At 37.0% G+C, this 15,610-nt stretch overlaps 1 protein-coding gene across 1 annotated transcript in view; it reads right to left on the bottom strand.

The window, feature by feature from the left end:
- Window positions 1–14,680, bottom strand: part of RFTN1 (raftlin, lipid raft linker 1) — a gene marked incomplete at its 5' end in the record, with an annotated part of 43,625 nt that extends 28,945 nt beyond the window's left edge. Inside the window, 2 exons of the mRNA XM_010162294.1 lie at window positions 459–882; window positions 14,572–14,680. Coding sequence (XP_010160596.1) covers window positions 459–882; window positions 14,572–14,680 — 533 coding nt within the window. The remainder of the gene's footprint in view (window positions 1–458; window positions 883–14,571) is intronic.
- Window positions 14,681–15,610: the final 930 nt, after the last annotated feature.

The raw sequence follows: 15,610 nt of genomic DNA, 5'->3' as shown, positions 1-15,610 counted from the left end.
AATTTCAGCTATCTGTTCACCTGCTACAAAGGGGCTAACTGTGATAAGGCTTTGTGACTTATTTCCTCTGTTGCTGCAAAACCTTGCCAGGCAGATTAGCAGGGCTTTTTATTCAAATGAACAAAAAGGATACAAAGATCAAGCGCTCTCAGGGTAACTAATTCAGCTGAACAAGCAGACAAAAATAAGTCTTTATACTCAAGCATACAAATGGGCCCTAACAAAGTTGCACCCGCTTGTATCACCTTTCATTTGCCACCTGACTTAACGCTCAGTCGCTGTGAACTGTGTAACCGTGCTGAAATCAGGTTAAGTGGCTCATTTTGGTGCATCTTCTTCCCTCTTACGGTGGTAAGGTCCTCACCCAAAAGAGCATCCCCACCCCCAAAGGAGCTCAGAACATCACTGAGACAATTTTAACTTGGCTTTTATGTATCAGAGGTCACTACAATACTTACTGCCAGTAAGTGGCTTTACGCATCGTGCTGGTGTTTCATTCTCCGCAAGTCCATTGGGCTTGTCTGCTGCTTCCGTTACACCTGGGTTCGCATGCTGGAACTGTTCTCCATTTCCCTTCACAGACTTGAGATTCAGCTCTTCAGTAGCCTGTCCTTCACCTCCACAGCCCTCCCTGGATGTGGCACATTGGTCAGCACGTTCCTCACTCGGTGCTGGAGTACTGCATCCATTAATGCCATCTATTTTCTCGCCATCCAGTAAAGCAGGATCCTCAGGGTAATCTGAAACATTTTTATTATCTCTTGATTGCACAGAGTTGTTACCGGTGGGTGTCAGGGAGGCGCTGACAAGACAGTTCTTTTGGGAATGGTATTGAGGTATAATTCCAACGAATTTCAAGCCTTGACTTGCAGCATCTTGAATCTACAAGTCAAAGAAGATTAGATTTTTAACTGTCAAGCTGTCTTAGCTAAACAGAAATACAGAAAATAACACCCTTCAAGGCAGCCAGCATGTAATTTTGCTTCTTCTGTCCACTACCACAGGAAATTGTCATGTTATATTTACATAAAAAGTTACATTCTAGAGAAGCATGATGAAAAGCTCCCTAAACCATCTGAAATAATGTGAAACTGAAAGAAAAAAAGAAAAAAACCCAAAACAAAACCAAGAAAATGCCTATATATTTCTTCACAAAGGATAAAGTATCTGTTTGAAAAGTTTATTTATGCTAAATTACCAGAAGTGGTATTAGGCACACAAAGTTCTAGTACCAACCTTATGAATTCAGGGACTTAATATTACATCTTCTGCTGTACTAGGTGCATAATTATGATATTTACTCACAGAAATGGTTATTAATTCTCTCTGTTATACACACTGTTATAACAATAATTTTTGTTTTTCCTAGTTTGGATTGAGACACAAACCAAACACAATGAGTACCTAAAAGCAAAGCTATTTTAATACATTGCTTTTGGGAAAATATAGAACTCCGAATAGAAAAAGGCTTTGTGAGGTGAGCAAAGAAGAATAATGAAAACTAACAGGTGCTATTATTAATCCTATATACTTTAGGTAAAGGATGAAAATGAAGGAATCAAATCACAAAAGATCCTAAGAAAAAGCATTGGGCTAGTAGTAATGATAACTTGATAAAGCTGGAATTAGCTAAGAAAGGTTTAAGATGAAACAGAAAGAGAAAACTCTTTTAGGCAGACTCAGCACTACAGATGCACCATCCATTCGAGTCACCAGCCTCACACTCCTCAAACCCAGAAGCTGCAGTGAGACCCAGACTTCTATGAAAACATGATTATCTGCTGATTATCAAAATCACCCACTGAAAAGGACAGGTTTCCATGTAATGCATATTCTTCATATTATATAAACAAACACAAGTATTTGCTTTGAGACTGGAGAAATTTCACTTTCTCTGCACACCATGTAATTCCAGAGAGTTAAAATGTCTTATTTATTTTCTGAAGCTCAGTTTAGTATGAACTGATGCAAAACAGTTCAGGCCTTTTTTTTTTTCCCCAATAGCAAGTAAATATGAAGAATTTTGTACAAACCTTTTTTTTTTTTCTTTAAATTTAAGCAGAAGCTCATTTCTGCATCTTCCCTACCCAGATTTTTTTTTTTTTTTAATGAATCATCTACTTCCTGGTAACATGTTACTGTTCTGAACACACAAACCTACAGATGATACCTGATCAACAACAAGAACTTCCTCTTTCAAACCACAATTATATTTTCCATATTAAGTTAACTCTTGATTTCATGATCACAGGAACTTAAGCAGAGCTCTCCTGGAAACAAGCCAACGGTCTTCACAGGTGTTTAGCCTGGCAAACACGCGATGCTGACTTAACTCTAAAGCTCACTGATCAAGAGAACAATAACCTCCAAATAAAAACACTACTAGCAGTACCCTGATCAAATGAATATCTGTCTACAAAGAAAGTTAGCAGGTAAATAGCTTGCTCTAAAGGTTTAAGTGAATGTCAGTGACAGATGCATTCATAATCTGCTTAATGGTCCTGACTCCCTGTTGTAATTTTACAAATACTTTTTTATACAGTCAATGATAAGAGTTACAAATTCAGTTCATTTCTTATCACTAACCTACAGACATAGCACTACATTTGTTTAGTAGGTTGCAGGGCAGTTAATTATAGAAGTTTAACTAGTATGCAATCGTTAAGAGTTTGAGGATAGTGCATATGTAGCAGTTTTATTGGAACTGGTCAATAAAGACTGCTTGTCAATCTATACCAGACTCTCCCACGCTGTGATTTTTATGCAAACAGCTTTCACAGCTATTGTAGCAATGTTTTACACTCAAAAAAAAAAAAAAAAAAAAAAAAATTGTTCTAAGCAATACCTGATGCTGAGGTTTTTCTTCTGAGGCTCTTGTTCTCAGAATGGAAATAGGAGGAACTAAGGACTCAATGACAGTCTAAGCCATATTAGTCTAACAGTTTAGCAGAAAGACTGGAAAAAGAGATTGTCTCTTCAAGGCCCTTTCCCAACGAGTTTATTGGCAGTATAAAGAACAGACAATCTTATTTAAACCTATACTTCAAATTTTCTCAATTACATAAGAGAGAACCAAACATCTCATTATTTTCCATAAAGCCAATTTAGCAGGAAATCTTACATCAACAGTGCAAGGTAAGCTGCAGAGCAGCACAGTGATGTATCGACAGACGCAGTCTTTCCTTCCAACTTTCCACAGAACCACGAAGAGGCTAGCTCTCATCATAAATAAAGTACAAAGCCTGAGCGTTTTCAAACAACAAACAAAGGTAGTTTTATTTTTTCAGCACCCTGTTGAGAGCTTGCATAGTACAAAATTTTAGTTGCCTTCACATCCAGACTGAACTGTGCCATCCAGTACACATTCACATTTCCTGTTTCCTGTATCTGAAATACTGAATACTCGAATTATAAAAAAAACCAAACCAACCCAGATTTAAACAAGTTGAAACCTCAGTACCCAGACAGGTCGTGCCCAGAAGCTACACAGGGCAGAAGGGCTGTTTCTATCAGCCACCTGCGTGTTTTGGACCCTTTAGGGCATCCCATGCTGGTACATGCAGAGATGTGTCTGTTCCAGCCTTTTGGGAAAATATCTCAGCAGATGTCATGTTGGGAATTAGCAAGAGGGCAAAGAATGGGAGAAAGCAGGGTTTAGTAAAGCTGAACTGAATGGGAAGAACATGATGCTACTCTGACAGGGTGACCCAGAACATATTCCAGATCAGATAAATACTACAATTACTTGTCAGTTTAGAGTACTAACAAAGAGTACTGAAAAAGGCCCTTGTCATACTACGTTGTATGACTAAATGAGAGGAAAATGAATACAAAGCAGAACAAATGCATCTCCACCACTTACCACATCAGAAAAAAAGCTATATTAAAAATGCCCTTACATTATGTGATCCATACTAATTTCAGTTGTTTTACTGGTCCTTTTTGTGTTTTAAGGTTTTAAATATGCTACATACTTGCTCTTTACATCTTGGGAAATTTTAAAAGGGAAATTCCAACAAAATTTAAAGTAAAAAAAAAAAGTCTTTGGTTCTTTCCCCAAATAGGAACAGAAACATTTTTATTGCCTCATGAAGTGCTGCTTGGATGATATTAACTACAAATACAAGAGCAGGTCTCCATCACAAAAGAAGTTATTTTTCAACAACAGAAGCAGAACTTAACTCATTTATTTCAATCTCGACAAACCCCCAAGTGGGTACACCCAAATCAGTTTATAACTGACTTGCAACAAATTGAATTTATGCGAGTTTAAAAATAGAAGCTGCTTAAAGAAGGGCATGTGTACAGAGGGCCGAGGCAGTTAAAGAATTTAATGTCATCCCTATAATTTGCTTGATTAGAAACCTGGCATTTTCCCTGAAGGGAAAAAAAATGACAGATTTAGCCTTTGCTATCTGTGAAACAAATATCAAATATCCCACTAACTCTAGCAGGAACAGGAACAAGCACCATGTCCAACCCTGATGTCACTAGATGTTCACCTTAATTGAATTTCAGCTGGGGCACTTGTGTTAACATTTCTGAACATTTGTGAAGTGTTATTGTTTATTTCAGAACTGACTGTCCAATATTTTTATGCTGCATTTGGAAAAAAGGAACCGTCAGCAGCACAAAGCAGTGTCATTAAACATTATGTTGATGCAGCAAATTTCTGCCCCATCTTTTTCGATACTTCTGGTTCTCTTGAAGGCTCCCTACTTAATTAGAAAATGGTTGACAGTCTAATTTAAAGATCTGTAAAGCCACACATGGCAGTAGTATGGCTGAATGATGAAATCCTCTTTTCTGAAAACTACTTGTTTTTAAACTATATGCCTCACAACCTGGAAAGAAGCGCAGAGATTCCAGGCTGAGAGCTCATTTTGAACTGCCACATACAGGTTTTCTTTTCAAATCTATTTAGAATAAAGAAACTGGGCAATTTCATTGTACAGTCCACATAGCATTTGTGATTCTGCATTTCTTGTTGCATTTATCAGCTCTGTAATAATCTGCTATTCATAGAAAGCACGATGGTACTACTTACAAATACAGAAGCCCAAGGACATAGATCCCATGCTGAACAGAATCATATACTTTTGTTATCTTTGGTAAATTCTTACAGGGACATTCTGTACATTTCTCCCATGGGATGGCACACAGCAAATCAAACACTTCCCACAAGCTCAGGATAATAGTCCAGCCACATCAATAAACATGGGAAATAATGCCCAGCAATTTAGTAATGAGGATCTCTCTCTCTCTTGGATAAGGATTTTCAAACAAATGATTTAATAAGACAAGTGTTAAGAATTTCTCTTAACTCTTGTACGCCAGGAGCTGGACATTTCAGGATGCATCCACAGGAGCAGCAGTTTTATTCATGTCATCAGGGCACTCCAGTTTATAGCAGTCCTAAATGGTCTCAAGGTTTACACTTCCTTATGCTCTGGAAAAAATCACCTTCACAACCTAGGCATTAGGACTAAACATTTCATTAATGAAGTTTGCTATATGGTTCATGATATAACAAGGCAACAAAAGAATGCTGTAGCAAGCCAGTAAAAGGGACTGCTGCTAACATAAAAACAAACAACAGAAACAATTTATGAAGAGCACACAGAGTAAAAATGTGCTTGGAGAAAGGACAACATTCTCTATGTGCAATGAACTCATTTTCTGATGGTCAGATGCATTTAGTTAGCTCTACAGCAAACTAAGGGAAAAGCTGCTACTTAGTTCTACTGATGGGAAAACATATGGCCTTTGAAACAATAGCTGGGTTAATTTTGCTCAGAGCTATCAAAAACTTTTTTTAAGCCAAGCATAAGCTGTCTTAGCCAATAAAATAAATTCTTGTCTGTCTGTCTGTTTATTTGGTTGTTGTTTTTAAAAGAACAATGTTAAAGGCATTAGATCTTATAATGTGTACCAGAAACAAGGTCACTGTATTTTTCCACCTTCTTTTTAGGATTCAAGCAAATCTCCTTTGACAAAAGACATAGTACCTGGGATCTTCATGCAAAGAACATGATCTTGTGGTTTGAGGGGAACACTATGTACTGCATACCAGGAGCTGGAACTGGAAAAGGATGTTTAAGACTACAGTCCTCTTTCCTTAATATTTAGTGGTATGTTTCATCACAAATACTGCACATCCCCCTTCTAGTTTGTTCACTTCTGAAAGCAGATGTTTAAAATTAAGACAGGCTTTTAGTTTGCCTCTGACATTTTCTGTAGGTCTCACATACTGCTTCCTGAGAAGACAGCAACAGTCATCAAGAGTTTACTGCTTATTTTGAAACCAATTAAGCTAAGCTAATGTTCTGATGGAGGGGTTTAGTTCTTTCTAAACGACTCAAACTTGTGACACTGGCATATTTGCATCTCTACTACTAAGTTACAAAAAAAGATAATTCTACTAATCAAATAGCAAAGCAGCAACTGCTAATACATTTCTCTGTCCTGTTACTCTGAGACTTTTTTTTCACTACTTGCAGATTTCCAAACCATGCAACCTTTCTGACTAGGATGCTCTGTCACTTAGGCCTCTACTTCCCACGCATTTTTAACTTTTTCCAGCTTACACTCACCAACTTTAAGTTTGAAATAGATAGTTCATGTTCACAGAAATATAAGTAAATATAAATGTAGCTTTCAGAAAGTCAAATTCCAGATTGCATTCAAGCTTTCAAATTATCAAGTATTTTCACTGTCAATTATAAAAAATAGGCCATCAGGGATGAAATATTGGAGGGACACTTTGAAAAATGTTGCCATAATCCCAAACCACAGAGCCATCCTTTAAGCAGTGCTGTTGACGGTGTTTATATTGATACTTCCAATGAAAACCTTGACCAGAATTTTATCATATAGATAACCTTTATATAAGACTATTAGAATTCAGTCAGTACATCCAAGAGAAGATAACAGAGTCCAAAAACAAACCCCAAAGTTAAAAACTAATTAGTTTCTTGAAGAAACAGCTGTAGACTACCTTTCCATCTTTGCAGTACACAGCCCATTCAACAGAACCATTGACTTGACAATTTAAGCTCTCGCTGCATTTGTGGTTGAGCATAACTAGGCACTGAACAGGGAAAAGCAAGCAAGGTTTGCAGTTTTACAACATGCTCACTGGTAGCAGCAGCTGCAAAGGGAACTGAAAGCTACAAACTGAACAGGGAGAAAGCAGTGAAGCAAGTAGCTATTGCAACCTACTGCTATGTCAAATAAAACAGGAGATAGGCTCTTAAGACAATGCTGCCAAGAGACAGTAAGTTACAGCAATCTGTATGTCTCCTGCTACTGGAGTCAAGGCATGGATGACAGTAACAACTTGAAATTCCTCTTCAGCTTGCAGTAGCTGTACATTCATTCCTGAGGACAAAAGAGCTGTACTAGCAGTGCAGCTTGGTACAAGTACTCTTGTTCCTTTCAGCACATCTCACTAGACGACGGCTCTTGAAACCACACTGTCTCAACCTCTGTGGTCTTGGGTGCAATGATTCTTCTCAAATTATTGTCTTATTTTAGCATATACACTATTTTAGCATATACTGGACACAGGCTACAAAGCTTCAATGACTGCAGTACCTGCCCAAAAGCCACGTAAGACACTGGTGGCCTCCCATCCTTGTCCTAAACTCTGAAAAGAAATCCTAAATTTATCCACATCATTTAAGATTTATTCACTAGATATTGTTTTAAGACTTGGGATAAACAGCTATGGAGCAGTCAGCTATGCTCACTCAACCCAAATACTTGATATACACGGTCAAAAAAAGCCTGTAGAAACTCTGTCCCAAGCGCTTGCTCTAGAGAACAGGCATTTCCAAAATGAAGCCCATGTCTTGTGTATGAATCTTGTAAGTTAAACTCCTACACTAATGGGTGAACATAAGCAAGGAGAAAATAAAGATTTATAGAGATGGATGGTTGAGCATTGTACCTAACAGCTGTTTTAGATGGATTAACACAATTCAGTGTTTTTTGCAGCACATGAGAAAGCAGTCACTTATTTATGATCAGCTAGCACTAATGTGATTCAAAACTGGCACACTGGTTTAGTCCACCTCTGTCCTAAGCAATGAAAACAAAAAAACCCAAAAGATTCAGGACAACGGGAATATTTTTAAAATTAAGAATTCAGTCTCAAACTAACAGACTTTACATTTAATTTGCAGAGAACACTTTTTTTTATTTTTATAAGCCAAAGAGTATTTTCTTAAAACCACATTGTTTCATCAAGCCATCTGTTGATCATAGCCAAAATTACAATTTGAAGAATTTGCCCTTATTTTATTTTAGCACAGTATAAAATATTATCATATTTATTGTTAATTAAAAAAAAAAAAAATCTTTTTCCCACCACACAGAAGTAGGATCATTAAAAACATCAACTACATACTTCATGACATCTATTTTTATCTTGGTCAAGAGGATGACTCTGAAAGCTGCTGAGGGCAAAGGATTATAAAAGCACAACCAGGCTCCTGGGAGAGTCCTGAAAATAGTTTTGCAATGTTAATGGAAGATATGTATCAACACCACTCTTACAGGGCTTAGTCAAAAGAACACAAGTTGAAAGAAGCTTAACCAGGAACAGATGTTTCCCTTCACACCAGGCTGTTTAAAATACAGTATATGCTATTTTTTACCATCTCTTGTTATATATATACACTTACAAAATGCTAACAAAATGCACTTTAATAAATATTATCACAGCAGATCACAAACAGCTGAACCATTGATGTTGAGTTTCGTGATCATATCTACTGCTAAGATCCAAATACTTAAAAATAAAATAGGGGCTCTGTTTGCACTGAAAACATGCAGAAAACAAAGCAGTCGGCTAAGTGCTCAGCAATGGTTTTCATTACAGTGTGCTAAAGAAATAAATGTTGTATTGTTCTTTTGCAAATACCCTGGAGAGTGAAGGTTTTGGGGTGGGATTTTTTGTGTTTGTTTTAAGGATGGAAATTATTTTAGAAGATGTTGAGATCACATCTAGATAAGTAATCCTAGGTAATAACCAGGACTCTAGAGGGGGCATTCTCTAGCCACAGAAGTAAATTCGAACTGCTTATTCATTTGAAGAATGATCCTCTGAGCAATATTAAAGACTCAATTTTTCCCCTCTTCTATCTTTTACTGGCACCTGCTATGACTGTATAATCTGCAGGAAATTTCTGAACAGACCAGCTAAAATATATCCAAAGTAAAGAATAATGCTTAGGATTATAATATCTATCTAGCGAACCCTGGCACTAACAGAGCAATCGGAGGCTTCACAGAAGAGATCCTTGTAAGATTGCAGCAACAGAGTCAAGAAATCCACCACAGTCTAGTGCTCTTCAGAATACATAAGCTACATCTCTTTGTTCCTTCTAAAAAGAAATCACAATGCAAAGATTAAGAAATTAAAAATAAGAAGTTACAAATAAAGAGAGACAAGAATGTGAGAAATACATAAAAATAAACTCAGAAATAAAAGGAAAAAAATACAAGATTAGCAATTTTCACATTCATTTTTTCTAGGAAACTGTAGACTTTTGTCTTTGTATTTGCTTGTCATACTGTTACAAAAACCAATAATTACATACATTAAAAGTATATATTATTACGGAGAAATTTGTCCCATGACACATTTCTCATCTTCCAATATTCTTGCCATTTCATAGTTAGATGCTGACAAGAGTTTTGAAACTCAGAAGTTTAGAGTTCAAAATTATTTGATATCGCTTTCACACACGATATGGATATGTGAAGTGCCTTGTTTAGATCATGTAAGACAAATTCTCATTCTGATGTGAGCAAATATGTAGGAAATAAGTGAAGAGCCAAGTCTTCCGTTTTCACAAGAAAAGATTTTAAAAGCTCTTTAGAATTCATACAAGCAATCAGTTTTTATTTTATAGGAGAAACAGAAGTCCTCCTAAATATTCCAAACCTGCTTCTACCTAACAACTCCAAAGAAGCTGGAGAATTAACCTGTCTTTTAACAGCAACACTAATACAAAAATTCTTCACCAATTAGAGCTGTAACACAGATGACTCTCCAGAAAACAATGCACATGAACTAAGTTATCTTGATAACACCAAAACAGCTACAGATGGATGGAGGGAAAAAACAAGAGAGCAGGAAAAGAAGTATCTCAGTAGTTTGATAAAAACATCAGTATGGAGAAACATGCAGTGAGACTGACCAGTGGTTGGCTGGGGTGTGTAGCAGTTCCTTATCCAACCACTCAGCCCATCTCCCACTTCCTGCTCACTCCAAAGAGCAAGAGCAGATAATGGGCAGGAGGATCGAACCCCTCCGAGAAATGTCTCACCTGAGTAAGTTCAACTACAGTTTAAACTTGTTGGCAGTAATGCGTATTAATTTCCAGTGCATAAACTAACACTTGAAACATACTAATTCCTCATGCCAGTTCTATTCCTGATAACATTTTCTTTTTTAAGACACTTAGAAAACTTCCAGGAAATACCAGTTGACACCATATATTCCATAAAACTGGCAAGAGGGCTCAAATGAGGTAGATCCTTGCAGCAATGTAGGATACGAGTTCTTCATAAAAGTGTTACCATTGCTTTCTTGCAGAACAGTCCAATTCCCTACTCAGCTTGCCTTTGTACCAGGGAGAACTGGTGGTCACCGTTTCAGATGCCAACTCTAGAACAAGTACATGGGTGGCAGCATCCTTGCAATGTGCTTTATTGGCATATTCCTCCCTGGGCTCCCACTTGCTTAAGTCTGAGAGCTGCTTCCTCAGCCCAGCAATGCTATTACTACAAAATAAATGTCAACAAACTTATGAGCAAAGTCACTACATCTGTAGGACTCAAGATTACTTCTAGAGTACTTGGGACTACAGAAGTTGTTCAGAGGACCACTTAAAGGAGTGACGTGTTACTGGCAGTTTTTGAGCCAGTGCTGCTGCCGGCATTTGTACACTCACTGAAGTTCACCAAGACTAAGAAGAGAGGGAACAGCAATGAGCAGAGGCCCTTCGAGATGGCAGTCATGTTCCAAGCTGAACTGGTCCACTTCTGAAAACATAAAATGAGTTACTCATCTGTACAGCCTTAGGATTGTTGGAAAAAAATCAACCCCATTTCTGACCAGCAGGGAAAGGTCCTTGTCTAGTCAAAAACACAAAAGGAAGATGCTTATATTTGAAGTTAAGCTGCAACATTTTTAAACTGTGCTTATCCTACTGCCCTAGGGAAGGATAATGAGGCCACAGGGACAAGAAATATGAACTCTGACATGGGGTTATACTGAAAAAAGTTAACATACAAGCATTTCCTTCTGACAGAGCATTATTAAGCAGGCAACCAAGGATACAAAGATGCGCTTCCTAAATTTTAAAAAGTCAGAACTGAGAAGAAATGGTAGAGAAACTATCCTCCATTTCCTAACCTTTCACCAATCCCACAAAGATGTGGACATGGGAAGAAAACCTTCCGCCTGTTACAGTTCTTCTAAAACATGTAACTCAGATCAATGTGGAAAACAAAGGTCATGAGAAACATATTTGGCATTCATATATGACTGCATATCCAAAATAACTCTTTTCTTGGGATGTCAGCCTAGCTTCTCATTCCCTTAGTTGTCTCAGTAGATTCAGGAGAACACTCTCAGATGAAAAAAACGGTAACAAGATACACAGAAATAAAGAGCAACTAAGGGGGTAATTAAAGACTACCCTACTTTACATGAGACATAAGTCAAAGTGTTACAAAATATAGTATCTTAGAAGTAATATCTCTGACTTGCAACAACTTCAGAATGATCTGAGCCACAGTGATCAGAAGTTCAGAAGTTAGCTTTGCTCATTAAAAAGCAGATGAGCAAACCTTTAATCTCTGTTTTGCCTGAGAGCTAAAGACAGGAGTGCTAATTCAAATACAGCAGTGAAGTACATATACAACAGTTAAGTTACTCCTTTCATTGCCCAAGAATTAAATGACAAAGACACCATGGGACTGTTTGAGCGCTCAGGACAGGTTGAGCTGCACTAGATCCACACTGATATGCAGAACATGGTGATATCAACATGATTTTAAGGTATCTCATGCAACATTATGTCCGCAGTACTTAACTGATTCCTGTCTTCAATGGCTCTTACCATGACCGAAACCACTGTGGCGGCAAAAATGTACAGAAGAGAGTAGAGAACTGGGACAGAGTCCTGAAGCGCAGGAGGATCTCAGCAACAGAACACAGGTCTGACCAGAGTCTTCGCGGGCATTTCTTAAATGTTTTATAGTCAACGTTACACTGAGGCACTTTGCTTCAGTTAGCAAGAAGCATTCTCCGGGTGAAATAACTTCCTTGCTTCTACTTCATTACTCTTAAACATTTATATGGAGTTACAGAAAAAGAAAAAGATATCTATGCTGTATGCCATTGCAAAATTGTTCTGTGTTTGCAAGAAGCTAATGTTCAATATGACATACATTCTCAATGTGGGAAGTAGTCAAATAAGAAAATAAGTTATTAAAATTGTATCCTTGATCAAACTCCATGTAAACAATACTTGCTCAGCAGTGCACAATAAAATTAATTTTATCAGGGCAGAGGAATTTTTTCAAGTAAATTCACAGTTGGAGAAAATTCTGACTTGTTATTTTGTTTTGAATATATGAGTACTCTATTTGGTAACTTTTTAAAAAATACAGTAATCTGCAATGCAGTAAGATGGTAAACCTGTGCTAAAAGCATGTTATGAAAAGCTCTGTGATCAAGTATTTGCCTATTCAATTACAACACTCTATTAACTTCAATTCTATTCCACAGTTTGAGAAGAATTACAGGGTGGTTGTTTTTTTAAAGCAAGCAATTGCCCTCTCTTAACAGTTTTCTGTTACTACTTACTTGAAAAATGTCCTTTATGTTTATTTTTTTTTTGTAAACATCTGTTTTCTATGCCCTTAAAAGCAATGGACATTTTTGTTGCTCAGACAAATTAGTTAATATGACAATTAATTCCCACTCCCAAAGAAGTCCTGTTTCCTGAGTTATATTTACATAAAAGTGTTGAGACTTTCACAATCTGTTTAATCAGGTATAGACAGTGACACAGCACACACTTGACAGCAACAGCTTCAAAGAACTTCAAATTCCTCTACATCAAATAACATCTGAGGATGAGCGACATACTCAGACTACAGAGAAGCAGTAAATATACATTTTAGCTATTAAAATTTAAATTATTGTATTTCAAAAAAGCATCTTCATAACCCCATAATCAAATGGCTTCTACCAACAGAAACATTTCCATGTCTAGAAAAGCATTCTAAAGAGTCTCAGAATTGGATATTTATGGAAATAAGCTGACTCCTGGATTGTCATTTTGTTTTCATGTTAGCCATACTCTTTTTGAAGTTACAAATGCAAAGAAACTTTCTGTTGCAATGATATTAGATTTTGCTACCAGTTGTGACAGATAAGCCTATATTTCTACTCTGACTCAAAGAACTGAAGAATAAAATCAAATACACTGAAACTGATACACAAGATCTACACCAGTTTTGCCTAAGTGTGAATATCTTGAAATAATCAAAGATAGTGTCAGAATAAAAGTGCAATAACACAATAAACCTTGAAACAAAATTAGGACTCAAACTTTTCAATAACGGTAAGTGTTCAGAAAACACCAGTTTGTTCTGATACAAAAATCTCTATATCTTTAAGTATGATCATCAGATAGTCATAGCTGCATTATTTTTAATCCAGTTTTTACAATTCCTAGTAAAAGGGAAAGACTGAACATGAGTGCAGTCTGTCAAGCTGAGTCCCTGTCAGGCTCATACAGCCTGTGCTGAAATTTGTTCTACAAAATTTTCTTAACTACTATCATGGCAAGATGGATTAGAGCTAGGGGAGTATGTCTACTCACTCTATTCTTACACCATACGGCTAAGTAAATATAGGATTTAATGCTAGTTTTTATAACATCTGATAGGACACAACAGATGCTGCAAAATTTGAAACATGCACAATGAATCTGTCTTCACTAAAACGGACATAACTTGCTAATTTCCAGTCTGGCAGAATATTACAGCATCAAAAATAATTTTAGAAAGAAGGCAGCAAATAAAGAATTGTAAGGTTCTTTTCAAATTCCACAGTATATACACAACTTAAATAACCTGGGGGGTTTAGGGCGTTAATAGGCATTTTAGCTACAATACTATCCAACAGGATATTTTGACACTAAAATGGAAATTACATATATTGTTTCAACTTAAAACGTTTACACCATTTTGGGACTGTCTTCTATATTGCTAATTTCATTGATATAATCTGTGAGAGGTCACTGTCCTGTGATACTACAAATCATTTTCTCATAATAATATGATCAAACTTGTTTCTCTCAATAAGTTTAATTACACTTCAGATACTTAACACTGCAAAACACCAAAATCCAGTGCAGTTTTTCAACTGCACAAAATGCACACATATTTCTAGGGTCAGACTGACAGAACTAGACAGAAGCAGTAATTATAGTGCAAATAAAAACATACTGTGTTTTGGGTTTTGCTTTTTTTTTTACTCACTTTCTTAATAAAATCAGGTATCTCCTTTTTGTCTGAAAGCTGGTTTAAAGAGGAGCAGCACTCTATCTCCAAGACATATCCTTCACTACAGACATCACCTTTTGGAGACCTAAAGAGAGAGACAGGAAAAAAGAATCAGTTTCTGTTCTTAACATTTGGGTACCCAGACATCCTCTTTATAAATATTTCCCACAGAGAGCTAACTTTCAGACAAAAATCAGTTCCAGCACTTTCACTCCATTGAGCTCAACTCACTTCTGACAAGTGTCAGCTACAGCATCTCGCCTACTTGCTAAGGAAGGAAATCTCACCAATGACTGTGAATGGTAGAATGCCTCAGGAACTTCCAAATTTCCTTATCTGTCCAAGAAACACTTTGTCAGCCTGGCATCTGTGTCCAGCTCCAAGGAGATACACAGGTGATGTGACTTGGAATATGCAGAAAGCAGGTTTCAGTGCAATGGGCTGACAGATGGTCTGGGCCCCACAGGGCAGCCTGATGTAGGCTGTGCTTCATGGACAGTAATTAAAGGAATCCCTTCTCTTACCTACCACCAACATTTAAAATGGGGGCTAATGAAAGTAGTCTATCCTTCAGTCTTACCTTATGCTTTTTTGTTGAGAAATGTAAAGCTGTGTCTAAAAACCCTTCTCTTTCAGATGACACAAACTCCCAAAATAATTCAGAGCGTATGGCATCTGCCATATACACTGCTGAACAAAGCAGTGCTGTGGAAACATGGTATCGGTCAAAACATGCCAAGGGAACGTTTGGAAGTTATCCTGAACGATCTTGAGAAACCGTCCGAAGGTGTGCACTGGAAAGCAGTGCTACCAAAGGCAGTTTTCATCTCCTCTGGACTCCTGTGCAAGGAAACTGATACACCTGACCAACACAGGAAATCCAGAGGATCATTTGTTTCATCAGCTCTTTAGGAGAACTCATAGAGGAACATAAAAAAAAAAAAAAAAAGAGCTAGTCTGTAATTCTTTGGCTTAACAAAGCAGATTAATAATAATAGATTATATATATAATTAT

The sequence above is a fragment of the Antrostomus carolinensis genome, unplaced genomic scaffold (assembly GCF_000700745.2).
Source record: "Antrostomus carolinensis isolate BGI_N321 unplaced genomic scaffold, ASM70074v2 scaffold24652, whole genome shotgun sequence".
NCBI lineage: Eukaryota > Metazoa > Chordata > Aves > Caprimulgiformes > Caprimulgidae > Antrostomus > Antrostomus carolinensis.
The sequence above is the reverse complement of the archived record's forward strand: the minus strand, read 5'-3'. Positions and strand labels throughout refer to the sequence as shown.